Source organism: Catharus ustulatus, chromosome 5, assembly GCF_009819885.2.
Source record: "Catharus ustulatus isolate bCatUst1 chromosome 5, bCatUst1.pri.v2, whole genome shotgun sequence".
Lineage (NCBI taxonomy): Eukaryota > Metazoa > Chordata > Aves > Passeriformes > Turdidae > Catharus > Catharus ustulatus.
Window position 1 is genome coordinate 12,004,751 of NC_046225.1, and position 26,944 is coordinate 12,031,694.

Below are 26,944 nucleotides of genomic sequence, written 5' to 3' on the forward strand. Positions count from 1 at the left end.
AATAGTAAGAATTCTTCATTGTTTTCTGGACATGCTCCAGAATTAGAAATACAATTTTATATGCACTGTTTTAAATGCAATAGAAGTGGCTCATTTGAAGGTAAGAAATATGTGGTGTAAACTGTACAATCTTTCACTCAAAGGAAATTTATGAGCTAACTGTGGTATATAGTATTCAGTGATTCTTAAATGTGTATATTTGATATTTATATGATATTTATGGGCACACATTATATGTAAAAATGCTGAAACATAATCTATAGAATGACATATGTATTTATAGACACACATTCCTATAAGGTTTTTTCAATTTCGTTTTATTAATAGATGGATGTGGGAGATGAGTCATGACTAATCAGAGAGAGTGTTTCAAATTCACAGAGAAAAAACTGCAAAATTAATTGTTAGATGCTTTCTGATGGTATACATAAAGGCAAAAAAAAAGCACTCTGGCCAAAGGCATTTCACACATCATGCTAGGGGGGAGAAACTACACAGAAATTATTCATCTCACTACTGTAAAAACACCAATTCTATGAGCACTGTGGAGAGCTTGCTGTTTGTCATCTTGTACTTATGCAGGTCGCCAGCTTCTTTTAAAAGCCATAAACAGAGTATGGACAGAGCTGATCCACAGTAAAAAACAAGTTTTGGAAGAAGTTTTCAAAGTGACACTGCCTGTCAATGATCGTGGCCAAGTGGATATAACTGCTGCCAGACCTTTCATTGAGGAAGCAAGTTTGAAGTGTTGGCAGAATCATTTGGGTAAGTCCTGACTGAGGATTTGTCTGTTCTGAAGAGTGGATTTCCTCAGAATGAGCTGTGTGCACTGGGTGCTTTAATACAGGCTTAACTTTTTTGTAGCTGTAAATACTCTGTAAACTGGCACTGTGTAGTAACATAGAATCCTTCAGAAACTGGACCATAAACAGGATATTCTTACACTCAGTGCACAGGGCCCTCTGTGAGTCAGTAAATAGCACATCGTGGATTACAGTGGTAGGGGCATTGGGCTCCTCCCCATGAACCCTTGGACTGCGGTGACATCTGTTACCATTTCCAGGATTAGATGTGCCAGGCAGGGAGGGGGATCCTCTGGAGCATGTCTGGGTGCAGCCTGCAAGCTCTTGCTCTGGTGATGAGATGAGAAATGGGTGACTGAGCAGTCCTTCTCTAACAGCAGTGATGCTGTGAGTAATTCTTGGCTGGGAAATCTGTTCAACATAGGAAGCAGTTCTGCAGGAAAAGAACCTGGGAATCCTGGTGGACAACAAGTTATGAACAAGTTAGCTCTCCATCTGTGTAATAAAGATTAACTGATGCTTGAGCAGTTGTTTAGAGTTTAGACAGCAGAAATTATGATTCTATAGCTATAACTCATTTGATGATTTCACTGTTCTGAGGTAATTGAGGTTAACCTGGATATACAGAAAACATTTTTTGGAAACCTGGCATACTTGTTTTTGCAGTCTCTATTTCTATGTGTTGCTGACTGATGTTTGCTCAGGTTTCCAATATCTCCCTGATGACCAGTGTATTTGCAGAAGTAGTTTGAGTTGAGCTGCACCTTTTTTAAGCAATAGAAAAGGTCATTCTACCTAAAAAAAACAAGTATAATGGGGTCAGGGGGGAAAAAATCTTCCAAAAAATGTTCCCAACACTTTGTTTTTCAGCTCATGAGAAAAAATGCATCAGTAGAGGAGAAGCTTTGGTTCCAACCACACAGTCAAAACTTTCCCGAGTCAGCAGTGGATTTGGCCTCTCTAAACTGACTGGTTCCAGGAGAAACCGCAAGGAGAGTGGGCTGAGTAAACACAACCTCTCTACACAGGTAATTTCTGTCAAGTAGTAACATGCAGTCTAAAATCCAGCAATGTATATTCAGGATTTGTGGTAAATGTTCCAAGGTGGGATATCTTGCGGAGTGCAAAGTATTATCTTGTGCTTGGTTTTCTTTCCCTTTTTTTGACTGTCCAGACTGAGCATCTTGCTTGTGTGTATCCTAATTTAGTAGGTCCATCTACTTATGTGGGTGAGGCTGCTCAGCTGCTTCTGGTTCATGACTGTGTTAGTCTGGGTCTTAAGTTCAGTTTGCAATACTGCACTGAAATGGAAACTGTGATACAGATGTTGGTTCTTTTTTCCATCCTGCCCTCAAGGTGGAAAGAGGAGCTTGGAAGTTTTGTGAAAAAATACATTGCTACTTCTCTTTCTGAGGTGAAAATTCATCAGTGGCTTTGAGAAATTAATGAATTCTCAGTGGTCTCAATCCTTTTCCTGGTGAGCAGGCGTACAATGAAAAGGAAAGGGAAGAACTTAACAAACAGAGCTGACAGGAACTGTTCCTGGTTGTATCAGGAGAGGAAGCAATAAGTGAAAACAGAGATACCATGGGACAAAGTGAGGAGGGATGGGTGTCTTGAGGATTTCCAGCAAACTAGGCACCATCCACAAAATATTACTTAGACTACTTTTCCCTTCTTCCTTTTTTCTCAGTGCCAATCTTTGGCTGTTTGAGACTGTTTGCTTTAAGGAACTATTATTTGTGAGCAAGTTTAGCAAGGTGATGTATTCATAGGCTTTTCATTCAAACAGTCTTGTTTATAAAGTGTTATTCTATCTGTCACCTTGTGTTTGTCTTAGGAAATTTCCCAGTGGATGTTTACTCACATTGCGGTGGTTCGGGACCTGGTTGATATGCAGTATAAGGAATACCAGGAGGTATGGATGGCTTGTAGTGGTAATTACCTGACACTGATATTTTGGCTTGTTATACCAGTTGGTATAACTAACAGGTTGTACCAATGTCATTTCTCTTTATGAGGCTTGTGAAATATTGGGTTCTCCTAGGTGAAATGCTTGGATGTTTGCATACAGTTGTTATTTTTAAGGGGGTTTTAGATAAAATCAAATAAACAAAAGAGGAGACTCATTTTGATCTGGCAGTAGATTAAAACTCTTGTAGCAATATCACATATTAAATCTGATTTTTTTTTAAAAGCTTAAATTCTTTAGAAGTGTAAAAAAAACAAAACCAAAGCAGAGTACAAAAAGAGAGATTGGAAATACACTGTCTTTCTAAAACATTATAGAAAAATTTAGAGGAAATGTGGAGAAGCATTGTGATTAAATGCTAATTTCGTAATAACAAAAAGAAAATTTTGTGCTGTCATTCAGTAATAGAAAGTGACTGGTCTGTGCCTTCCAGAATGGAATTGTTCCACTCTGTGGTGTCTGCCAAATGTTTCTGAAGACATTTGGTTCAAACTGTTTGCTGAACTATGTGTTATAAATCTTAAGAAATAACTTCTGAGAGAAACAGTCATTCAAAGCAATTTGTTAAAAAAAAAAAAACAACACCAAGCTTTGCTTCATTGAACTTCTCTCTCCTGTACAAATAAGGACAGGAAGTCCTCCAAAACCATTTTTTGGTTTTATTTTTAAAATCCTTATCCAAACATTTACAAATGCCCTTGTGTTCAGCGCCAGCAGAACGCGCTGAAGTACGTGACGGAGGAGTGGTCACAAATCGAGTACGAGTTGCTGCGGGAGCGAGGGCTCTGGGGGCCCCCCATCGGCTCCCACCTGGACAAGTGGATGCTGGAGATGACCGAGGGGCCCTGCAGAATGAGGAAAAAGATGGTGCGGAACGACATGTTTTATACTCAGTATCCCTACATGCCCGAGGCTGAGCAGGAGACAAACTTGCTGGTAAGTGTTCAGGAGTTTGAGATGGCCGCTGTCGCAAAAACGCTTTTTTTTATTTAGGTAGTTTTTTTCGTAAGAAATGTGTTTTCTTCTGTTGGTATAACCTGGTATTTTGTCTGTCTGTCCTAAGTGGTTGGTAAAGTCCAGTTGTTCCTCATGGTATATTTTGGGAATGAACTAAATCACTTGGCTCAAAACCAAGCAAATTTGAAGACATTGCAATATAAGGTGAGGTGTGCTGAGTGAGCCTGCCAGCAAACAGCACAGGCATCTTTACAAACCTCCAGAGGCTGGAAGTACCATTACTGTGTGAGGTTCTTGGCCTTAATCTAGATAGTGTGGTAAACAGTGATCTGGAAGAAAAATAAATATTGAAAAGGCTACAGGCCTTGGTTTGGGGGCATGTATGAAATTTATACACAACTGAAATTTGTACACTTTGGGTGTACTTTCTTCAATCCATGAAGATGAAGGTGGGCTGTGGAGCAGAAATATGTGTGGCCTTTGAAAGCTTAGCAGTTTGTTCCTGTTAATTTTGGAATAGTTTTCAATAAATAAAGCAGTCTTTATTACGTCTTTTTAAGCATGCATCTATGCATGCAGGATTTTTTTCCCCCAAATTATACCTGAGTGTCAAAGTACTTTAAAAAAGCAGAGAAAACAAAGAAGTCAGTAAGTTTGAAATTATTAGATTGTTTTTCCTGCTTGTGTTCTGACACAGTCGCTGTAGTGACAGTCTAATTCACATGAAGTAGAGAACATGCCATCATACATTCTTCTCAAAAGTGTTCTTTTTCTGATGCTTATGTAATTGATGCCCTGTTTCCAGTCTGACTTCTCAAGCAGACTTCCTGAGACATCTGATGATACCATTCCTCAAAAGGTAAAGAAACAAGTACACTGACCAAAAGAATGTAAAATAAATATAACTTCTCCTGCATGTTAGGCAGTCTTAACAAGGCTTCTACATTTGGCTTTCAACTTGCTCTTTCAGTAAATAATTCCAGACCTAAGGGTTTTTCCAGTAATCACATTAGAAGATGTTACTGTGCTGTCCTCAATCTTCACCTAATAAAACTTTCTGTAGACCTTCCCTTCTTTGCTGCACACTAACAGGCTGTGTTGGGCTGTGCTACCACTGTTCTCACTGTGTGGAGTGTTGTGGCTTTGGGACCTGGAACTATTGGTCAGTGGAACACATTTAGTAATGGGCAACACATCACTTGGAAGCACTTCCTGGGAAAGTGTTTCCTTCTAAGAGAGGACCTGAGGAATGTTTTTTCTCCTTTTTGGCCATAATGGGCTTTAAAAGGCCAACTTTTGCTAAAGCCTATATTAATTTTGTCTTAGCTGACTCTTCTCCATTTTGCTACTAATAAAAATGCACACATTTGCTTAAAAAATATGAATCCTGACTTGAAAAAACAGACGTGCTGGGAAGTGGCTTCTCTGCAAGCATTTCAGTATTCAGTATATGCCATTCTCTTAATTAGAGCTGCAGTCTTGCCCATCACTAAGTACAGTGTGTAATGTGCATTCACTCATTTTGAATTACCTTCAACAATAAACTAATTCATATAAATGCAATAATTCTAGTATACAGAGTGTCTAATATAAATTGTTACTGTTTTCCTTTCTTCACCTTAGCAGTACTATAAAGGATTTCTCTTTGTAGGTTGTACATAAGTTGTTTCCACAAATGTTTTAGGCATTGTTTAAGTGGCAGTTTTGTGCTGCTAAGGAATGAAGACTTGGTTAAACATTAGTGAGCAAATTAAATTACAGTGCTTTGAATTTTTGATTTTTGAGGGCAGCCAATTTGACCTGAATAATAAATTTCTGTGCTGATCTTAGTATCTTTATCATCCCAATCATCAACTTGTAATAAAGCTATAGTTTGATTTCTATTCTGAATGTTACTTCCTTAATTGAGGAATGTAGGAATTATCCTGTGATAGGGGTTGGGACAAAGAAGAAGGAGACACCACACACACAAAAAGACCCCAAACCAAAACAATAAACGCTCAAGAAAGCAAAAACCACATCCCAAAAAAACCAAAAGAACAAAAACACCACACAAATTTACAAACAATGCTCAGATAATTACTTCAGGTACATGCATATTCTCATGCCAGTCTCCTGCCTATAAGCCATCAGAAACTTTACTAAAAAAAGAAACAACTGAATTAATGAAGAATTTTTTGATTCTTAAACCCAATCTCTGGGTGCTTTTAATTCATACCAGCTTCCACATCGTTGTGTCTTCTTGAGGCAGTTTTTAATTTGAATTACTGCCTAAGAAAGAAGTCAGCTGGCTAACAAATAAACTGCATATGTTGGTAGGGAGTAAAAGCATTATAAAATCAGTCTTAAGCACAAGAATCCCAGCCTTTCATGACAGTTCATAACATACTGGCTACACTTACTCCCCATGTTGTAGTTTTAACTGCAGACTTTTTTGCAACCCCATTATTGCTTGATGTGCTCTATAGCTCCTTACAAATAAACCAACAGATCAGACCCCCCGAAGAGTCTCTGTTCCTGTCTGTGTTGGTGTATGAGCACGCACAAAACACTCGATGGGCATGCACTGTGCTGCACACCCTGTTCCTGAAACCCCTTCAGTGAGGGACTGAGGGAGGAGTTTGCTGACCAGGTGGTTTCTTCCATTATTCCCAAGAAACCTGCTCGCTACCGGAGAGCCATCAGTTACGACAGCAAGGAGTACTACATGCGCCTGGCTTCCGGCAACCCCGCCGTCTTCCAGGACGCCATAGAAGAGAACACAGTGGGTGAAACAGCTCAGCAGGAGCCAGAGCACGGGGAGGACACTATTGCAAGAGTCAAAGGTTAGATGGTTTGGTTTGTCGTCTTCTCATGCATTTGTGTTAAGACAAGTTTAAGTCCTGCACGACTCTTGTTGTTCTCTCTTAGCATTGGGTCAGTAATTTGGAAAATTACAGGTTTTGAGTAGTTAATTTTTCATGTCTCAGGGTTTTGTTTATCTGTCTCTGTTCTCTTCCAGGCCTGGTGAAGCCTCCCCTGAAACGATCTCGGTCTGCTCCTGACGGAGGAGATGATGACAACCAGGACCAGTCACAGGATCAAATTGTTGAGGGGAGTTCTATTGATGAAGAGGAGAAAACTGACAATACAACTTTGCTTCGACTTCTTGAAGAAGGAGAGAAGGTACTGTGTATTTCAAACACACTAAGAACTTAATGCATTGGAATTCCTTCATTATCTGTCCCAAGCATGAATTAATGTCTTATATACCTTCTTTGATCTGTTGGGTTTTTTGGGGTTTTTTTCCCTTCTGCCTGCAAGGAAAGAATTCACCTGTCCTGAAATGAAGGATATGAGCTTATCCCATGTTTGATTTATTGTTCTGTCAACTTAATGATCAAGGTAGAAAATAAACATTGAATGTTTAAGTGCAGAACTTGATTCACTATTCCTAATTAATTGTTGCCTTCATTAGAATGGGAAACCTTGATAAATAGTATTTTATCCCCAAGATCAGTGTTGATTTACCATACTGTGTATTTGGTATTTCAGAGTTTGTCCATCTGAAGTATACCATTAAATAGCATTCTGATCATGATTGAGTAGGCTGCAGGTTCTAAAATATGTTCAGGCAGCATAGTGCAAGTGGATAAACTGGTAATAAATAGATATATTCATGTCATACCAATGAGGCTTTATCCAACCTCTTCCCCAGTTACTAGTCACTGGCATTAAGTCTGATTAAAGGAGAGACTGACAGAATTTTTGCTTTATGTACAAGTAACAAGGCAGCGTCTGGTACTTGTTCCAACGGAGCAGTGGTCTGAGCCTGTGCTCCTTAACCTGCTTTCCCTAAGCATCTGCTTTTCCTCCCAGATCCAGCACATGTACCGCTGTGCTCGGGTTCAGGGCCTTGACACCAGCGAGGGGCTGCTTCTCTTTGGGAAGGAGCACTTCTATGTCATCGATGGGTTCACCATGACAGCCACCAGGGAGATCCGGGATATCGAGACACTGCCTCCAAAGTGAGTACAGCCACAGAGTCTCCTTCATCCTTAGGAGCTGAACAAGAAGTATACAGTGAGGTTTTTGAGGAGTGAGCTTCAGGATAATGCAAGATGCAGGAAGACCTCAGGTGCTGAGCAATTTGTAGTATGGTATATTGTGAAAATCAGCTGTTTCTGTAGCTGGACTCTCATATGAATTAATTGGATAATTATTTTAATTTCTCTTTTAAATCATGTCTCTCTTGCCTGTTATGTTTCTTTACAGGATGCATGAACCAATCATACCTAGGGGAGCAAGGCAAGGTCCAAGTCAACTCAAAAGAACTTGCAGCATTTTCGCATACGAAGATATCAAGGAGGTGCATAAAAGGAGATACCTTTTGCAGGTAACTTGGACACCATATTTGGAGTGTTTTGGCTGTGGGATTTTTTAAAATGGAAATCAGTACATAACTGATGAGTATTTGGAAAGTGAAGCTTCTGACTGTGTTGAAATTGAAGCGTTTAGGTTGGGCATCCTTGTTGGAACTTACCCAGGTTTAGTTTATTGGGTGTGTTAGTCAATGTCAGTGGTCCAAGAATAAAACATTTAGTTGCACTAAGCAAGGTCTGCTTCACTATAATTTGGTGCCACATGTAGCATGACTAAACTGCCTGTGCCTGAAGAAAAATAAGTTGGTGTTGACAGGGGTTTGTCTTCTTTGTTTTCAGCCAATTGCAATTGAAGTTTTCTCAGGAGATGGACGGAACTATCTTCTAGCTTTCCAGAAGGGGGTTAGAAACAAAGTTTATCAAAGGTATTGTAAAATAAATAGAACATTTAACATGAATGTTTGCAACTACCTGTGTGAAGGCTTTTTTGGTGCCTGCTAGCACCTTGCAGGAAAGAGCCACTAGAAGGCACTACATGCCTTCAAATGAGAAGAGGCTCCTCCAATTTTGTTGTAGATGTTGTGGAGCTGCTCAGAAGGAAGTCTGTAACTGTACTAAATGCATGCTGCTTCTCAGGAGATGACATCCCAAGGACAGAAATGCTAATCATAATTTTTTAACTGCTGCTACAGGTTTTTGGCTGTGGTGCCATCTCTAACTGACAGCTCAGAGTCGGTGTCTGGACAGAGACCAAACACCAGCGTAGAGCAAGGGTAGGTGATTCTGTTCTACACAAGCTCTGTGGCTCATCAGTTTCCAATAAATGATGTATTGATGTCAGGATTGTCTGGAGAATACCAGAATTAATGTTATCAGTATGCAGATACAGTCTGAAAGGAATTGGAGTGCTGAAGCCATCAGATTTATCCAAGTTGTTAAAAATATTTTACTCATCAGCCACCACTTGCACTGAATTGCATAATTAACATGCATAATTTTACAGTGTGTGTTTAGACTTCTAAAAAAAGGTACTGCTAAAAGAAAAAGGAACAGAGATATATTCTTCTGATTTATAACTTTTAATCTTGAAATTTTGTGTTGTCTTGTGAAGATGTAACCCAGCTCTTACTGCAAAGTCAAAAAATTCACTTTCTTCTTTCTACTAGGTCTGGCTTGCTTAGCACTTTAGTGGGAGAAAAATCTGTTACTCAAAGATGGGAAGTAAGTATGAAAATGTTGGGATATTTTTTATATTAAATTCTATATTTTGTAATGATACCTAAATAATCAGTACACATTAAGTTCCATCTTCTTATTCTAGCAGGTGGAACATACTGTTATAGAAAGTGTATCTCAGCATTTAATTTTTAGTATTTCATGATGTCAACATCAAATAGGAAATGGTTCTGCTGTTGAAAATGCAGGGGGAGGGCTGTAGTAAAAAGTAGAGTGAGCAAAGCAATGTTGAAGTAAGTTTCTGTGTTTGGGGAGGGCTACACATTGACTGGCAGGTTGACATTTGATTGTTGTGAAGTGAAAACTTTATTGTGCATCTGTCTTCCTTAAAGAGAGGAGAAATCAGTAACTTCCAGTACCTGATGCACTTGAACACTCTGGCTGGCAGATCCTATAATGACCTCATGCAGTACCCTGTCTTCCCCTGGATCCTCGCAGACTATGACTCAGAGGTAAACAAAACATCTTGTCAGCCTTGTTAGTAATCTTTTTTAAGTTGGAGGTTTCTATTTTGTTTCTCCCACTTCTCAGCAGGGAGGGTATTACAGAATCTTGACTGTGCTGATTTTACAGATGTTGTTGGTCTGTGCACAGGTGAGGTCTGAGATCCAGAGAGATATTTGCCCCTCTACCTTGAGGGAGTTCCTGTAAATGTCTGCATTAGCTTTAAACTGAGTATCCTGAAGTATGCTAAGCACACAGAGAAAGAATCCTTGTCCAGAAGACTGTGGTAGGGTCTACTATAAAATCTGGCCCCAGAGTGAAATAATTTGCTTTTGAAAAAGGTGAAACATCCTATTAATGCTTTTGTGGACAGACATTGCCACCAACCATATCATTACATAAAATATTGTTGTTTTTGTTGAGTATTTATGAAAAAATTAGGAACAGGATAAGAGGAACAGGGCATAAGTTGTGCAGAGCCCAGATGTGATTTAAAATAAAATATGCTGTTTCTCTTGGATCAGACTGAAGGACTGTTTTAAGCATATCCAATATTCCACTTGCTGTGTGTGTAGAAAGCAGGGATAACAGCCTTAGGAAGTAGGTGGTGTTAACTGTGGTAATCAGCAGTGCTGAAACGATGTGGTTTGGTTTTATAAAATCTTTGTCTGTTTTATTTTTCAAGGAACTGGATCTTACAAATCCCAAAACATTCAGAAACCTGGCCAAGCCCATGGGAGCTCAGACAGAGGACAGGTTAGCCCAGTACAAAAAGCGATACAAGGATTGGGAAGATCCCAATGGTAAGTACAAGTAACAATGCATCCTGCAGAAAGAGCAGAGGAGCATTTGCCGGTCATCATGGGAGGGACTCACAGATTTTTTTATAATGTGGGTAAAGAGATCTGGAGATGGATGTGCAGAACTCTACCACGTTTTTTTAGTGACTCTCCAACAAAGACTAAATTAGAACAAATGGACATTGCCTTTCTTTGTGTTGTTTGTTTTAAATCTGAGACAGCTTTGTTTATATGTAAAAACAAAGAACAGTTGCACATTTTGATGAGTTTAACATTATCTCAAGACTGGAATGGGCAGGCACTTGAAGCACACAGCCAGCTGTGTCTGCTAATACAGTTTGATTGCTCCTGCATGAAAATCAATAGTATAAAGAATGCAAATGCTTCTGCATTAGCAGTATTATAGCTTTTTCATTTCTAATCTTAAAGTGTGGGGGTTTTTGGCTAAGGCAACAGCAACTTCTTAGCTAAAAAGCTTCAGAATGAGATGCAATTAAGTTATCTATTCATGATTTTAGAACTTCTTAATATACTGAGAATAAATATATGTGTTTGGCAAGACAAGTTTTCTTGTGTGCTTTCATTGAGGATAGAGGCCTATTTAACCACTACAATGCTGTGTCAAACAGCAGTGGGTGGCAAAGACATTCATTTCTAGAAACTAATCAGTATTTTCTAAGTGTGCTTATGCAGATGTTTTGAATTTAACAAAATATATTTTTTTAAATGTATGTTCAGCAGAAATAACTGTAGTTGCCCTGCAACATTTCACTTAGTTAAAATAAAAAATGAGTAACCATTCAGTACTGTTTTGCAGAACCCTGTTGAATTAGGGCTACTGCACTCCAGTCCAAACTCAAGTGACAAAGCATAAAGCTTTCAGACATCTGAGAATGAAAATTACAGATTCCAATTTTGAATGTGTCCAAGGCCACAGAGTAATTAAAATACAATGTTAATTATTTTTTTCCATTAGTACTGATTCTGTCACCTAACTACTTTATTTCTCCTATGTTTATGATTTTTAATCTGCAGGGGAAACCCCAGCCTATCACTATGGGACCCACTATTCCTCAGCCATGATTGTGGCTTCCTATCTTGTCCGGATGGAACCTTTTACTCAGATTTTCTTACGGTTACAGGTAAAAATTACATCACCTCACTTCAAGTTTCTTGCCTGCTGTATATTTCAGACTTCACTGGAAAATGAAATCAGTCAGCTTTGTTTTCATCAAATATCATAGAAGAGATACCTTTTAGCAGAGTTCTTTCTGCCTGGAAGGTTTTTGATGTGTCTTTTAAAAAGATGTGATGAAATTCACCTTTTTTTCTTTTTCTGAATGTACGCAAAACTAAGTGTCAGCAGACAAAAACCAAAACAAGTTTTATTGTGAAAAATAGTTTGCCTTTTCTCTGAAAGAGACTAGACTTGAAATTAGACAGATGACTCTTTTCTTAAAGTTTTGTTTATCTGTGTCTAGTTTTCTGTTATCACGTACCTGAAAGTAACGCAGCTAAGACTGGCTGTGTTAGAGAAAGAAATGTGCCATGCTGTAGTGTCTTCACTTGGCAGAGGATGTTGTGCTTTGCCTTCCTGGCACAGCCTGGCATGCTGAGGGATGCTGTGCCACTGACATGCTCCTGTCTGTGCCCTGCAGGGCGGCCACTTCGACCTGGCTGACCGCATGTTCCACAGCGTGCGCGAGGCCTGGTACTCCGCCTCCAAGCACAACATGGCAGACGTCAAGGAGCTCATCCCCGAGTTCTTCTACCTCCCCGAGTTCCTGCTCAACTCCAACAACTTCGACCTAGGTAGGAAATGAGAGCTTGACAGCAGCACTGTGGGTGGGAGAACGTATTCAGATATCCTCAAGCAGCGAGTGCTCATTTTAAGCAGCTAATACAAAGTGTCTTCTGAGAATTGCAGAACTAGTCCCTGAAAGGATTTTTGTTTGGAGTGGTGTATTTTGGTCATTTTTGGGTTTTTTACCAGTTCAAAAAGCACAGATAATCATGTTTTACTTGGAGTTTCTCTGCTTTGCGTTTTTCTCCATGTAACCTCTTCTATGATGGTATTCGCCATCCTTGTTGTTTATTTTTTTTAAACTTCTTGAAATCTGTTTGACAAATCGTCACTTTTAGAACTTTATTTGAAAAATAGTCCTGAAGGTTTTTTGAATTGTCACAGCTTTTGTGATTATTCAGCAGGAGTCATGTAGGAGAGCTGTTTGTTGGAGGTGCATGTTACTTATTATATGTCACGCTTAACAGTGGCATTAAGCTCTTATATTCTGAGCTCTGTGCTGTGAATCTAATAGCAATAATAAAGATTAATAAAATCATAGGTTTTAATGGCCTCAAAACTTTGTTAAAAATCTGCCATAAGAGATTGGAAGCACAACCATGAAAAAAAAGAAAAGTAAAACCTGAGGAACACCCGGCAAAACCTCTCCCAGCTGTATTTTACACAGAAGAATAAGGGTATTACTGAAAAAATGTTGAGCTCTTGTCCACTTATCTTTGTAGCTGATAATTTTGGACTGTAAACATTGGAAACTCTTCAATGAGCATTTGGACCAACAGTAGAAAATTATTTTTTAGGAACAGTTGTCAAATACTGAGGTATTTTTGATTGTGGTAATTTGTAGCAATCCTGCTCCCCTTTCTCCCAGGTGAAAAGAGAGGAAGATTTGAAGTTTGGTGATGCAAGTAATTGTTCTGTTGGAGCATTGCACTTATTTTTTTTGTTTGTCCCTGTAAGGTTGGAAATTTGTTGGTTTTCCTCTGAGTTAATGGGAAGTGTGGAATTGCCTTTTGACAACGAGTGACAGAACAAGAATATAACTGGGGAGTTTTACCAAATACGTTTTTGGTGATCACAGCATGCCACCATTTAATGTTCAGAGTGAGAAGGGGGCTGTCCAGGACAGGGTGAATGTATTGTGCCCAGGCCATGGGAACATCAAGGGAATTGCCAGTACCCTGGGGCATGGAGCTTGTGGGGGACACCAGTTAGCTCTGCACTGTTAGGGAATGAGTATTTGGCTACATCACGGGAGTACAGGCTATTCCCAGGAGTAAAATGACAATTTCATTCTATGATACAATATTACTTTCCTGTTCACAAGCCTTAGTAAGGAGTATATGGGTTCTTTCTCCTGAAAACATTCTTACATGAACAACTGAGGCAGAATTTTTCATGTTTTATTGCCTGACATTTAAAACCCAGATGGTATTTTAAACAAAAGACTGAAATGGCTTCCTTTATACATATAAGAGATTTGAAATTTTTTTTCCTTTTTTTTTTTTGCTATTGCAATTCTGTTTCAGTGCTTCTGTCCAAATTTTTTCCTTCTTTTTGTTTTTTATTAGGTTGTAAACAAAATGGCACTAAACTTGGTGATGTAATACTCCCTCCGTGGGCAAAAGGAGATCCTCGTGAGTTTATCAGAGTTCATCGGGAGGTAATTTGAATTTTAATGGCAATTGTAAAAAATGTCTGTTGGGACTTTCCACTCCACATTAATCTAAGCTCAATTTGTGCAGTCACAGGCCAGTTGTGAGTTCAGGGTTGGTGTCTGATTGTTGCCAAGGTCTATAGAACCAGTGTTTCCTCTCCTTCCTTTTTGGCTACAGAGTGCTTTGAGGCAAGACTTGCTTCAATGAAAAAAACTTTATCAAAACATAACAAAAATATGTCAGATCACGTTCTGAGTTTTTCCTCGTGGCAAGTGTAGTAAACTCAACCAGTGACCAATTTGTCTCATTTTAATGCATGCCTTCTGAATTTCAGGCTCTGGAATGTGACTTCGTGAGTGCTCACCTGCATGAGTGGATTGACTTGATCTTTGGCTATAAACAGCAAGGTCCTGCTGCAGTAGAAGCTGTAAATGTCTTTCACCATCTCTTCTATGAGGGACAAGTGGACATATATAACATCAATGATCCATTAAAAGAGACAGCTACCATAGGATTCATTAATAACTTTGGACAGATACCAAAGCAGGTATACCCTTCGTAGAATTCTTATTTTCCAGTTAACACTCAAATTGAAACCTGTTAATATGAAACAGGAAGGTGTTTCAGGAGTGAAACTTCTTGGGAGTGTTTGACTTCATATCACTGGAAGAATATTTATGAATATTTATGTTTCCATCGTAAATTGCACAAAGATCGACTTTGGGCTTTGCTTGTGAGATTAGAAATGTCTTTTTTTCCCCTTTACATCCTTAAAACAAAGGCATAATGAATTGTGGCTCAACTCTAGAAATCAGCATTAAAAAAAAGAGAAGTATGTTTCTGCTGCCAAGTCATGGGGGAGAAGTGAAAGTGCAACTTCAAAGTAATGCCTAGTGCTAAGGTATTTGAAGTTACCCTGTAATAAAACAATTTCTGTATTAACTTCTGCTCCTTTTTTTTACCCTAGTCTCATAGGTGATTCACTCTTGTAGGAGAGCTGTAGTTAAAGAGCTATAAAGACCCTTTTTTGGCACAGCTTTAAAGTTTGTGTTCTCTTCAAGAGACTACACTAAATAATTCAATGTAATATTAAATCTGGGGGTTCAGGTTTGAGGGATCTCAGTGTTGGTTGTTTCGATTTGGGTTTTTTATTGCACATTTCTTTGGAGCCTTTTTGCTCTCCAGTGAAAATCTTCTATATCATTGGTGAACATTTCCAATCCTAGATCTGGTGGAAGCCATAGATACCCTCAGCAATTTGCTGGGAACTCAAACCATGTGTTGGAAACTCTAAACTCTCAGCCCATAATGTTTCGGGACAGCCATAGGATACTTCCTGTGGCAGCCCACTTAGAGCTGTCTGTCTCTCATTGCTTGGAAGGAAGGCTAAGAACTGCTCATCTGTCTTCTGTGGCTTTTCTCCTTTCCCTTCCTTGCTGTCCCTCAGTAATCTAATTATGTAGTGGCTGTAGGTTTTCTCCTCTTATGTAATAACCAATCCCTGTGTTGTGCTGATAATCAGACATGGCCCAGCTAGAGCCTGATGGACAGGCAGGGGCTGGGGCAGAGGGCAGGGCAATAGAAGAGCACTGCAGCTGAGTCCAGAGCTCTGCCTGCATCTTCAGATGCCTGTTAGGTACAAACCTGTGGTCAAATCTACCAGGAATTGCATGATGCTTTGCTAGAGGAAATAGACTGCAATAAACTTGGGAAACCCAAAACTTCCTTAAGGCTTTGTTGGTTGTGTGAGCTCTTGGAACACATTTTTATGTAACAGTAGAGTTTTGCTGTTCCCCTCTGTTATTTTCCATGGGGGATGCAGGGCAGGTTCTCAGTGACATGGCTGCTGTGCATTTTTGCACTCCTTTCCTGCATGATGTAACATGCATCTTCTTTATCCCATCACTCCCACTAGTAATGTGCCTGGCAGTTTGGGTTTGTATTTTAAAAAGCTGTGATGCAAAACCTTGCAGAGCTGGTAGTGGGTTTGGAGAAGAGCTCTCACACACTCCATGAGATGCCACAGCCTGAGGGGGCAGAGCAACTTCACTCCTTGTTTTTTGTATTGTTTGTTGAAGTTTTTTTAAATGTTCATCATGAGTTATTAGTGAATACGGAGAGCATAAAGTGACATTTGCTGACTTGCAGAATTTTTAGAAGGGGTCTTGGACATATTTATGATCTTTTTAAGCTTGTGCCCTTGTGAATCTGTAATTTTTGATGATCATTGGCTTATTGATGAATTTCAGCTTTTCAAAAAACCCCACCCACCAAAGCGTGTCAGAAGCCGTCTGAATGGAGAGGCTGTGGGAGCCTCTGTGCCCCCTGGTTCCACAGGTGACAAAATCTTCTTCCATCATTTGGACAACCTGCGACCATCTCTTGCCCCAGTGAAAGGTAAACTCCAAACCCACAGTAATTATTGCTGTTTCTTTGCCCAAACATTCAGAGTTTCAGCAAGATAGTACTTTTCCATCTTTTTCTTACTTCTCATGTTCTTACTGCCTGTAGTTTTGTGAGAGACAAATTCAAAATATCCTAATGTTGTACAATTATGTTCTTAGCAACCTTAAAGGAACTTGGGAAACACCATAGCTGCACCAGTTTAATGTAACATTTTTTAGATAGAGGGATCAAATGGAGCCCAAGCCCCTCTTTGTAAGTTTGAGTTTAACAAACAGCATTCAGAGTACATTGTTTCTGGGCCTATGATAGCCTCTATTTTTGTGGTTTTCACAACAAAAGGATTATTTATCACAGTGCTGAGAAATACTAAGGAATGTTGGCAGGACAGTGTGGTATTGGTAGCTGCACTGAGACTAAAGAAAGTGTTTTTTGAGTTCACATCTGACATTGGACTGCACAAAACTTAATTGTCTGAGAGGCAGGTAAATTCTATACAGGGATTTCTTTCCTACCTGAGTAAAGAAATCTGTGGCTCCCTGCTGTAAAGAGAGAAGGATATTCTATTAAATGGGGCTTAGCAGGGCTTAGTGAGAAGACTCTAAGTCAGGAAATTAGAAAGCACTGATCTATATTTGGCTCTGCATTTGTTAGCAATGGAGCAGAAGTTGCCATCACTGCAGCTGAAGCAAAGAATGTGTAAATAGTCAATAGAGACCTTACTTTGACAGAGCAGTAGGTACTTCAAGGGGTCAGATAGAATTTGTCTCTCCCAGCAATAAAACATAACCCCATCTTCTTTTTCAGAGCTCAAGGAGCCTGTGGGGCAGATTGTGTGTACTGATAAAGGCATTCTGGCAGTAGAACAGAACAAGGTTCTCATCCCACCCACGTGGAATAAAACATTTGCCTGGGGCTATGCAGACCTCAGCTGCAGACTGGGTACCTATGAGTCAGATAAGGTTTGTAATCTGAAATTTGTTCCAGCAATTAGCACTCAATAGAGAAAAAAACTGTTTATAACAATGGACATGTATTTCACATGTGAATGAAATAATCTTCTGCTGCATCAGTTTTATTGTTCCCTCTTGAGGGTCTTCTTCAGAATGCTGGCAGAATAACATTTATTCTTAATAGTTTTTTACCAGGTCTTAGTGACTTAATGAGAGCAAGGTGGCAGCCAGGTTTTTATTTTTTATGCTACAAACTACTAGTTCTGCAAGTAATTCTTTGTTTTCTGTATTTTTAGGCTGTGATTGTTTATGAGTGCTTGTCAGAATGGGGTCAGATCCTGTGTGCCATTTGCCCCAACCCCAAACTAGTTATCACTGGAGGAACAAGCACAGCAGTGTGTGTGTGGGAAATGGGTGTCTCCAAAGAAAAAGCTAAAGCACTCACACTGAAACAGGTAAAATACAATAAAATTGCCTTTCATGTAAAGTAATGTTATAAGATCAAAGTAATTATGTAATGATTACTGCTCACCTTTGAAACCAGAGTCCAGCAGATCTCTGGAGAATGGAGCAGTTGAGATAGCAATCTGCATTGCAAGTGGGAAAAATGCATCTTTAAAACTGCATTGTTTATAAGAATAGTGGATCACCAGGAGCTTTCTGGAGAGAAAGGGAATTTGGTAGTAATGTTAATAGAATTATACAGGTGAGTTTTGTGAAATGATCATCTGCTTTGTAGTGTTATCTGTGATACCCCCATCTAAAAACTGTGTCAGGAAGGCCAGTGAAAGGCTGACTTAAAGGTTGATTTTCCTCTTTTAAAAAAAAAAAAAATTCATTACAGAACTTTTTAATCTAAAACAAGCACACATGCTTTTAAGTCAGCTGCAGCTAAGTACAGAGTAAGTTTTAAATGTTTCCTAAAAAACAACAAACCAAACAAATGTAACGAAAAAAACCCAACCACAACTAAGTCAAAATATTCTAGCAGCTGTGTATCATTGTTATAGGTTGTGTTGCTGTTCCATTAGAATCTTTAATAGCAAGACTCTTTTTTTAGAGGAAGTCTATCCCTAAAATTTATGAAAAGAAATTAAGATAATTATTTAATAACTTCTCTTGTGCAGTAGTCAACTGTCCAAAGCTGATTTTCTAAAGTGTTTTACTTAAAAACTGTAAGAGAGAAAACACTGTATCTTAAATTTTGGGGCAGCATATTTGAATACATTTACTGTGTTCAGCGAGTTTTATTTTAACTGAGTTAGGCACAGTAATCTGACTGTATTTCAGATTCTTTTTCCAATAGTTAGATTAAGCCTAAAATGTAAAAATAAGGCCTAATATGAGTAGGTGCTCATATTTTTCTCTTCCTTCCGATTGACTTTGCCTTTTTGGTTGCAACTCTTTCTTGTCTCTCTTGTCTTCTCTTAGTCATCAGCAGTTACTGTAGGAGTCATTAACTTCTATTTTCAGAATGTAATTTCAGGTGCAGCCTGGAACACTTTCTGACCTGATAAACAGGCTACAGATGCAGAATGGGTTTTTCTTCAGTGGAAGGATCTGTAACATTAGACCCTTGAAATTTTGTTTTGTCAGAATTCTTTTTAAATGGAAAAAAAAAATACTTTTACCATTTTCAGTGATGGAAATAGTTATCAACTGAAGACTTATAAAGTGACTGCATCTTCTGATAGGATATTCTGGTTAGGTTACCTGAATCTTTCAGGCAAGAGGGTTTAATGTGGAATCTTTGTGCTCTCTCCTGATTTGTGCTTTTGCTCCTGCCTTGTGTTTTGCAGGCACTGCTGGGTCACACCGACACTGTCACGTGCCTAACGGCGTCGCTGGCGTATCACATAATTGTGAGCGGATCCCGGGATCGCACCTGCATCATCTGGGATCTCAACAAGCTCTCCTTCCTCACACAGCTCCGAGGGCACAGGGCTCCCATCTCAGCCCTCTGCATCAATGAATTAACGGTGAGAGCCAAATCCATCCACCAGGCTGCCCTGGGAACAGTCGCAAGAGTGGGAAATCATTCAACCAACTAGGCTCTCCTGTTAACTTGGCAGAACCTGTATAACTCATCTGAAAACTGATTAACAACTGGTTTAGGGAATAACTTGTGTCATTTGTCCAGAGCTATACGTGGGTGCATTCCATACAGAGTGGCTTGAGCTCAGAAGAGATTATTAACAGTGCTGGAAGCAGTATAGTTAGTGTGGCAAGTGAGCTGCCAGACCTGCCAGAGGAGTTAAGAAATGCTTTTGATGCATGACCTTGGCTTCTCTTGTCTTAAGCTGGATTTAAAGGAAACGGGATACCTTGGGTGAAAATGCAGCACCAGTTGAAGTGGAAACAGGCATATCCTAAAAAAGCTCCTTTCTCTGGTCCTGTGAGTTACAAGTCACCATTTATCCAGCTCCCATGCATGGCCATCAGGACAGGGTGGACCCTGTTGCAGCTGGAGCAGATGTAGTGGTTGAAATCAAGACAAGAGAGGGCTGTAAATCAGGCAGAGGGTAGCAAGTGGCACAGTTTATTAGCTGCTGGTGGTCTGGTTGTAGCGCTGCCAGTGCTTCAGACTGCAGCTCCTGTTTTCCTCGGTATTTGTTTGAATTGTTCCCAATAAGGAAGCAAATTAGATTTAAGGTGGTACATATTTGTGCAAAAAAGCAGAGCAGTCTTTGGAAACTGGAAGCACTAAAAAATAGACTGTTGGATTGTTATGCTGTGAAAAGTGGAGGAATTGGTCAACTCATTCTATGTTGTAAATAAAGCAAAAAGGTTGCTCCTAAATGTGGTTTTCTAGGTAGAGTTTAAAAAAAAAAGCATATAAACCTAAAGGTTTCTTCAACTGGCCAGACTCCCATTGAATAGAACTTCCTGAAAAATGCCAGCCTTGTAACTTGGCTTATAAATGAACTTTATATTTTTGCTGAAGAATACCTGCAACTTTGCATTGAAATCTGGAGGCGTTATTTGTCTTTGCAGGGAGACATTGTATCCTGTGCTGGCACTTACATCCATGTGTGGAGCATTAATGGCAGCCCTACTGCGAGTGTGAACACCTTCACTGGCCAGAGCCAGCAGATAATGTGTTGTTTTGTGTCAGAGATGAACGAGTGGGACACCCAGAACGTCATCGTAACAGGACACTCGGATGGAGTTGTCCGGGTAGGTACCAGGAATCACTGCCTGGAAAATAAAGTTTATGCCTCAGTGGTAGTAGTGTTTAGAGAAGTCATGCCTATGCAGGGCAGCACAGTGCCCTGCCCAGGACCAAAAGGAATCCTGCTCTACTTGGGAATTTCATCTGAACAGTTCTTTTACCTTTTTAATGCCCTGTTTGGGATGTGGTAACCAGCAATAGTCAGCAGGACATACATTTTCCTTCCTGCTCTGTTTTGGTCACCAGCTTTCATGCCTGGAGACTGTTGTTTTGGTTCACCATTTTAGTTTCACACACCTTGAGACAATTCATTTTGCTGCCTAGAAAGAGAAGAGATCACTACAAGTCTAACTCAATTTTCAGTACTTTCATGTGCAGCCTTAACCAGAGTCTGCTGGTCAGAGACCTGTGGGGAGTGGATTTGGACATGAACACATGTATCTTATAGTTTCTAGTCCTCAAAAACAGGGTATAGTCTGGAGATGTGACCTGCCTTGCATGCAATACACAGTTCTACTAAGGCATTTTAACTCTACAAGTAGCTCAGGAAAAAGCCAAGAGTTCAGTAAGTGTCACTCTGCTTATCCCCTGTCCCTCCAGTTCTGGCGGATGGAATTTTTGCAAGTGCCGGAAACACCAGCTCCAGAGCCTGTGGAAATGCTGGAAATGCAAGAGGACTGTCAGGAAGCACAAATAGGTATGTCTCCTGATAAGTGTGTGGTATTTCCCTGTTGTGTCTGATCTTTGCTATAGGTAGGTCAAGTCCTGTGGTTACATAGAGCAGAATAAGATGATGGAGATTTTATCTCGAAAGACAGTAAACACAAAAAAGGCAGTAGACACATTGTGCCCACAGTAGTGGGCACAGTGAGCAGAGCATCTGAGTTCTGTGTTCCTCACCTTGCCTAAGGTAGTTTCATATTGCTTCAAGTTAGAAAAAAATGTTGCCCATCGTAGCTTTTTTTCTGTGAAAGTGGAACTTTTCTCTGTGTTTGTTTCTGCTGTTGATGTACTCGATGGATTGTCCAAAAGCTAGATACTTATAGTATGAAATGGAATTACAGCATAACAGCTGAGTTAAATGTACTAATGGAACAGCTTAAACAAGACAACCAATGATATCCCTTACTGCTCTTGGAAGATTTTGGTCTGTGCTTTATGATTCTTTCTTTTAGCAGTCTTGTCTTCCTCTTCCCCTGTTTATACTGAAGATATGATCAGGATTTGAATCTGAATCTTATGATACTCATTAGTAATTATTATATAAATACAGCTTTTGGTTATTTTCAGTGTCACTTGGAGTATAAATGTCTTTGGTAATTGCTTTTGTGTTAACAAGTCCTGTTATTAACAAGTCTGCATCCTATTTTTCAGTCAGAGTTTCAGCAGAGCTGACTCTGCTTACTTGTGTAAGTTTTGCTGAAAGGTTTTGCCAACTTCAGTGTTTCTGAAGGTTTTGCTCCTTTTGTCTATCATGGCCCTCCTCAGAGGAACTGTTGTAGGAAATTCAGCTAAGGGGTGTCGTTCTCTGGCAAGAGAGAAAAGTGCAAAAAAAGTGCCAAAAAAAAGAATGGTGTGATTCCTGGCAGGAACTGAATCTCTGAAAAGGCTCTGAGATGCCTGCATCCAGTGTCCCTCTCTCAGCAGTGTTGATCCCCGTTGGGTTGCAGGCAGATTAAGGAAAAAGCTCAGGCCACAGCCAGGCTCAGTAACAGCACCTTGTCCCCTGTTGTGCCAATCCAGGGCAGGAAGCCCACGAAGAGGACAGCAGTGACTCCGAGGCAGACGATCCCTGCATAGGCCAGGACACAAAAGTGCAGGAGAGCCAGAGCCAGCCCAGCAGCACCAGCCACAGGCCTCGGTCATCGTCAGCCAGAGCAGCGGCAGCGTGGTCAGCAGACAGCAGCTCTGATGACTCCAGGCGTTGGTCAGACCAGCTCAGCTTGGATGAGAAAGATGGATTTATCTTTGTGAATTATTCCGAGGGACAAGCAAAAATGCATCCCCACGCTCAGGTTAACCACCCCCACCCCAGCTATGCTGAAGCACGGCACTACAGCAAGCTCAAACCAGGTAAAGGAAGCCATGTACAGCCCTCCATTTTATTCCTGAGTGAAATGTTACAGAAAAAGAGAAAAACTTGGATCTCTGAGGGAGATTTTTTTTCTTATTACAAAGTTGCAGTTATAAGTATGTTGGAGGAGGAGGGAACAAAAATGAGAAGGAGCAAATTTGCTTTATCCCCTCCCACTTTCCACTCCTTTGTAGGATACAGATGGGAGCGTCAGCTGGTGTTCAGGAGCAAACTAACTATGCACACGGCATTTGATCGCAAAGACAACGCACACCCAGCCGAAATCACCGCGCTCGGCATCTCCAAGTGAGTAGCTCACACCTGGGGCCTTCAAACGTTCTTGGATGTTGTCAGCAGGAGGAGGTACCACTGTTCATAACTCTGTTCTGTGGTGATGCTGTTTGGGGCAGCCTTCTTCAAGGGCTGAGATAAAAGCACTGAGGAGAGGGAGACCTGTTCAGCTACTTTTTGCAGATGGAGTGTTGCAGCTCCGTTTCTCAGCTGGAGCAGGGTAATGGGGCATTGGTTACCATGCTGGTACTTCACCATTTTACATTCTCTGCTGTGTAAAATCAGGCATCGATGCCTGTGCGTTACCATGCCAGAGCTGTTGCAGGAATGCTTTTGCTTTTCCTTGCAGGGATCACAGCAGGATCCTGATCGGGGACAGCCGGGGCAGGGTGTTCAGCTGGTCCGTGAGCGATCAGCCGGGCCGCTCCGCAGCCGACCACTGGGTGAAGGACGAGGGCGGTGACAGCTGCTCGGGCTGCACCGTGCGCTTCTCGCTCACCGAGCGGCGGCACCACTGCAGGAACTGCGGACAGCTCTTCTGCCAGAAGTAAGCAGCCAGCAGCCTCCTCTGGGCTCTTTCCCGTACAGGATTGTAGGTGGGGTAAAGCTGTGAAATGCCACTGAACCCTGGGCAAAGATTGGGGCTGCTTAAACCGTGTGCATCTGTGTGCATCCATGAGGATGCTGATTACGGGGCTATTAGCAGGCAGCCTCAGACGAAATGTATGACATAGAGGATGTGTGTGAGCTCCCCTTACCCACAAACCAAAGTGCAAGTCTCCTCTCTGATCCACTGGATCAGAAAAGGTGTTTCTAGTTTTATCTGAGTCTAAGCTGGTGGCAACAGCTGTTTTTAAGCTATCTGTCACACAGTCTCATTGCGTTGACTCTGTGGTGATCATTTCAGTTAAATTCTGCTTCTGCCACACTGCGTTGCATCTCCGTGTCAAAGTAAGTTAGGGCAGTTTTCTGAAGTTTGAAGTCGTGGTGATAATTCCCACAGCTGAACAGAAAATGGGTAGAAATGGAGAGGACCTGTGTTCAGTGATGGTTGTGGTTTTTCTCCACAGGTGCAGCCGGTTTCAGTCAGAAATCAAACGGCTGAAGATTTCGTCACCAGTCAGGGTGTGCCAGAACTGTTTCTACAACCTGCAGCACGAGCGGGGCTCAGAGGAGGGGCCCAGAAATTGATGGGGGCCTGGCAAACCTCATCCAGCCCCGCTGTCACCGCAGGAAGCAGTGAGAGCATCGCAAGGAGTTGGAATATTGTCTGTTTACACTTACGTTTATACTGCGTTCTAAGCACTAAGAGTAAAAAGGGATCATTGCATTGGGTTGTGTGGACAGAAGGCAGACGAGGAGAAGAGCAAGGCCCAGGAAGACATGGTTAATAACCACAAATCCAACAGAACTGGCAGCCCCTAAGCCCATGCTGACATGGCTGTCGAGAGAATCCTCGCTTATCCCAGCCACCCCTTCTTGTCTTGTTTTTGTAGAGTTAGTCATCTTAACTGGGGGGAGGGGAGGGCAAGGCTTTTTAGAAGATAGTTGTAAATCTGCCTTCTTCGCAAGCAACTGTGTATATTGTAAATAGGTATAACGGCCTTTTTATCTAAATATGAACTTAACTGCCTGTTACATGGGACTTCAGATTAACCACTGTACTTTGTGTGGCATCTTTATCTCATCTATCAATTCAGATACGAATGTTTAAAAAAAAAACAAAAAAAAACAAACAGAAAACTCGAAGGCATTATGTGTATTTCTGTTAAAAATCCAGTCTGTGCATGTTTGTTCTTTCAGTTGCCCACAGTATCTTAATTTAAGTGAGGCTATTCATAGAATTACATGGATTTTTTCAAAAGAAAACATTTTTGAGAATAGGAACTTGGAGTATTTTATTCTAGCTGTAAGATAACCAGGAACTAAATTGTACACTTGTGTTGCATTTTATACCAAACTATTTACCACCTCAGTGTTGTTCATATTTAATAAGGCCTCTTTTATACATATGTCAGAGCTGCAGTTTTGTTAACTACTTACTGTTCATTAGCAGCTGATTCATGCAGTGCAAGAACCAGCTTTTATCTTCTTTAGTCAATAGGAATTGGCTTTTGCATATAGGTACAGAATTAATTCCTTGTGCATAAAATTTAACCGCTGTTGTCCCGTAGCTTCTCTGCAAAAAACCTTTTTTGGAACCTTTTTGGCACTGCTCTAAAGCAGGGTGATCTTGGTCATGTCAGAAATGCTCCTCGGAGCTCTCTTTGTCTTTCAGCACACGCCATCAGCTTGAGGACAGCAGTAAATTTCCACTATGGTTTTTAAGTTTCAATATGAATTTAATTGCAGTATTTTTTTACTACTCTGTCATTTATTTTGCACTACATGTAGGATGAAGTAGAGACACTGATATCTGCTGAGATTGGAGCACGTGCATTGGGATAGGCCCATGGACTGAATTTCTGCATGAGGTCTTGCCAGTGGGTTTTGGTTTGGGTGAGGGGGGAGAGGGAGGGCAGCAGGCAGGCTGGTGGTCGGTTTGGTTTTGTTTTTTAACATATGTGTATATATTTTGTAAATGGGTGACAAACTGATCTAGAGCTAGGTATATTCACAATGGATTCTTTTAAATAGAGGTAAGGATATGACCCAGACCAACAGAAGACAGGTGGCTCTGACAGTACTTGAGTGAATGTCACTCAAAGGGATGAGATTATCCTGCACTTGGAATGACTTGGGCAGACTCTGGCCCTGGGATGGCAAATCCTTAAAACCAGCATTGTTGTTGGAATTGCACCATCAAAAATGCCAGGCCCTCTGTGTTGGAGTGAGCTCCTTCCAGAGGGCCCCTGTCTTCTCTTGATTTGAGCTTTTAGCGGTGAATAATTTGTTAATTCTGACCACTTACTATTTACCCTGGTATCACATGTTTATGCACTGAAGGTTAAATATGTATTTTGATACTTGTTTGTTTATTATGTATGTGCTGGTCTGTAAAATGAGATATATTCCTGTTTTGGTATGTATACTAGGTCCCCAAATGAACAGAAAGGCTTCTCTAGAGCCCTTGCACACTGTTGAGTAAATGCAGGTTTGTCGAGCTTAGCTGACCCAAATTTTGGATCCAAAGAGTGATGGTCAGGTAGCCACAGTGACTACTGGCTACCTGGCAGATTTGACCCTAAAAACAGGAAGAGGTCCTTGGTTAGCATGTGCAGAGCACTGGAATTTCTGTGTTCAGCTGTTTTCTCTAACGTTGCCTTCACCCTTCCCAAAATGATGCAAAACCAGCATAGTTCAGAAGACAGGCTCGTGGCCTTAACGTTTTCTGTTTGAACAAAAGGCTGTTTTAACAACTCTTAAATGCCTTGGAGTCCACAGTTTTCCTCCCCTTGCCTCCAGATTTGCAAATCACCCCCAGATTGAAGGAAGCCTTCTTTTCTGTGGACTGCAGCTTGTACAGCCACGTGGTTAAACCCTAATGAAAGCAAGGCTGTGCCAAGAGCAGTGATGTGATCCAGCACTGAAGCAGGACAGTCCTGCTGTGGGGTCCCGAGGGCGGGGCTGTCAGCCACAGGCGCGTTGTACGGGTCTTGTTCCGTGCCTGTGACATTGGCAGCACGCTAAAGAAATCCTTGTTCCTTACAAATTCTGCAGTGTGCAGGCTAGGCCCAGTTTACATTTTGCAAGCAAACCACCACAGCCCTCTGACTCAATTCTGTTCCCAAAAAAAACCACGTTTTTGCTTGTTGGAGGCGGAGGGGGACAAACACACCTGCTCGTATTTCCTCTGGCAGCTGGTGCTGTGGGCAACTGTGGTGTTCACGTGGGAGTGGGGTTTTTTTCCATTTTATTCGAGCTTCTAATGCAAATACTTGCTTTGTTTTCCATGTAAAAATCTGTTGAGCAAAAATATACTCATGTACACTAACATTAGTAGACTGTATTCTCTGCAAGTACCTCACATGTCTTCTCCTGCCTTGTTCTTTGTAGTAAACTTACCCATGTACTCCTAA

At 40.8% G+C, this 26,944-nt stretch overlaps 1 protein-coding gene across 8 annotated transcripts in view; it reads left to right on the top strand.

The window, feature by feature from the left end:
* WDFY3 (WD repeat and FYVE domain containing 3) overlaps nucleotides 1-26,411 on the top strand; it is a 150,979-nt gene extending 124,568 nt beyond the window's left edge. For 6 of the 8 annotated variants that reach the window (XM_033059623.2, XM_033059616.2, XM_033059618.2 and 3 more), the window contains 28 exons: nucleotides 583-765; nucleotides 1,674-1,831; nucleotides 2,644-2,721; nucleotides 3,484-3,711; nucleotides 4,538-4,591; nucleotides 6,389-6,557; nucleotides 6,734-6,897; nucleotides 7,591-7,739; nucleotides 7,987-8,107; nucleotides 8,433-8,518; nucleotides 8,786-8,866; nucleotides 9,260-9,314; nucleotides 9,662-9,781; nucleotides 10,459-10,576; nucleotides 11,609-11,715; nucleotides 12,232-12,385; nucleotides 13,946-14,037; nucleotides 14,367-14,579; nucleotides 16,282-16,429; nucleotides 17,243-17,397; nucleotides 17,685-17,843; nucleotides 19,188-19,367; nucleotides 20,383-20,565; nucleotides 21,161-21,257; nucleotides 22,304-22,633; nucleotides 22,829-22,940; nucleotides 23,275-23,472; nucleotides 23,996-26,411. In XM_033059623.2, the coding sequence (XP_032915514.1) occupies nucleotides 583-765; nucleotides 1,674-1,831; nucleotides 2,644-2,721; nucleotides 3,484-3,711; nucleotides 4,538-4,591; nucleotides 6,389-6,557; nucleotides 6,734-6,897; nucleotides 7,591-7,739; nucleotides 7,987-8,107; nucleotides 8,433-8,518; nucleotides 8,786-8,866; nucleotides 9,260-9,314; nucleotides 9,662-9,781; nucleotides 10,459-10,576; nucleotides 11,609-11,715; nucleotides 12,232-12,385; nucleotides 13,946-14,037; nucleotides 14,367-14,579; nucleotides 16,282-16,429; nucleotides 17,243-17,397; nucleotides 17,685-17,843; nucleotides 19,188-19,367; nucleotides 20,383-20,565; nucleotides 21,161-21,257; nucleotides 22,304-22,633; nucleotides 22,829-22,940; nucleotides 23,275-23,472; nucleotides 23,996-24,116 (4,013 nt within the window). In that variant the 3' untranslated portion in view covers nucleotides 24,117-26,411. The remainder of the gene's footprint in view (nucleotides 1-582; nucleotides 766-1,673; nucleotides 1,832-2,643; nucleotides 2,722-3,483; nucleotides 3,712-4,537; nucleotides 4,592-6,388; nucleotides 6,558-6,733; nucleotides 6,898-7,590; nucleotides 7,740-7,986; nucleotides 8,108-8,432; nucleotides 8,519-8,785; nucleotides 8,867-9,259; nucleotides 9,315-9,661; nucleotides 9,782-10,458; nucleotides 10,577-11,608; nucleotides 11,716-12,231; nucleotides 12,386-13,945; nucleotides 14,038-14,366; nucleotides 14,580-16,281; nucleotides 16,430-17,242; nucleotides 17,398-17,684; nucleotides 17,844-19,187; nucleotides 19,368-20,382; nucleotides 20,566-21,160; nucleotides 21,258-22,303; nucleotides 22,634-22,828; nucleotides 22,941-23,274; nucleotides 23,473-23,995) is intronic. The other 2 variants (XM_033059619.2, XM_033059621.2) reach the window with 1 other exon arrangement.
* The last annotated feature ends 533 nt before the right edge of the window (nucleotides 26,412-26,944 follow it).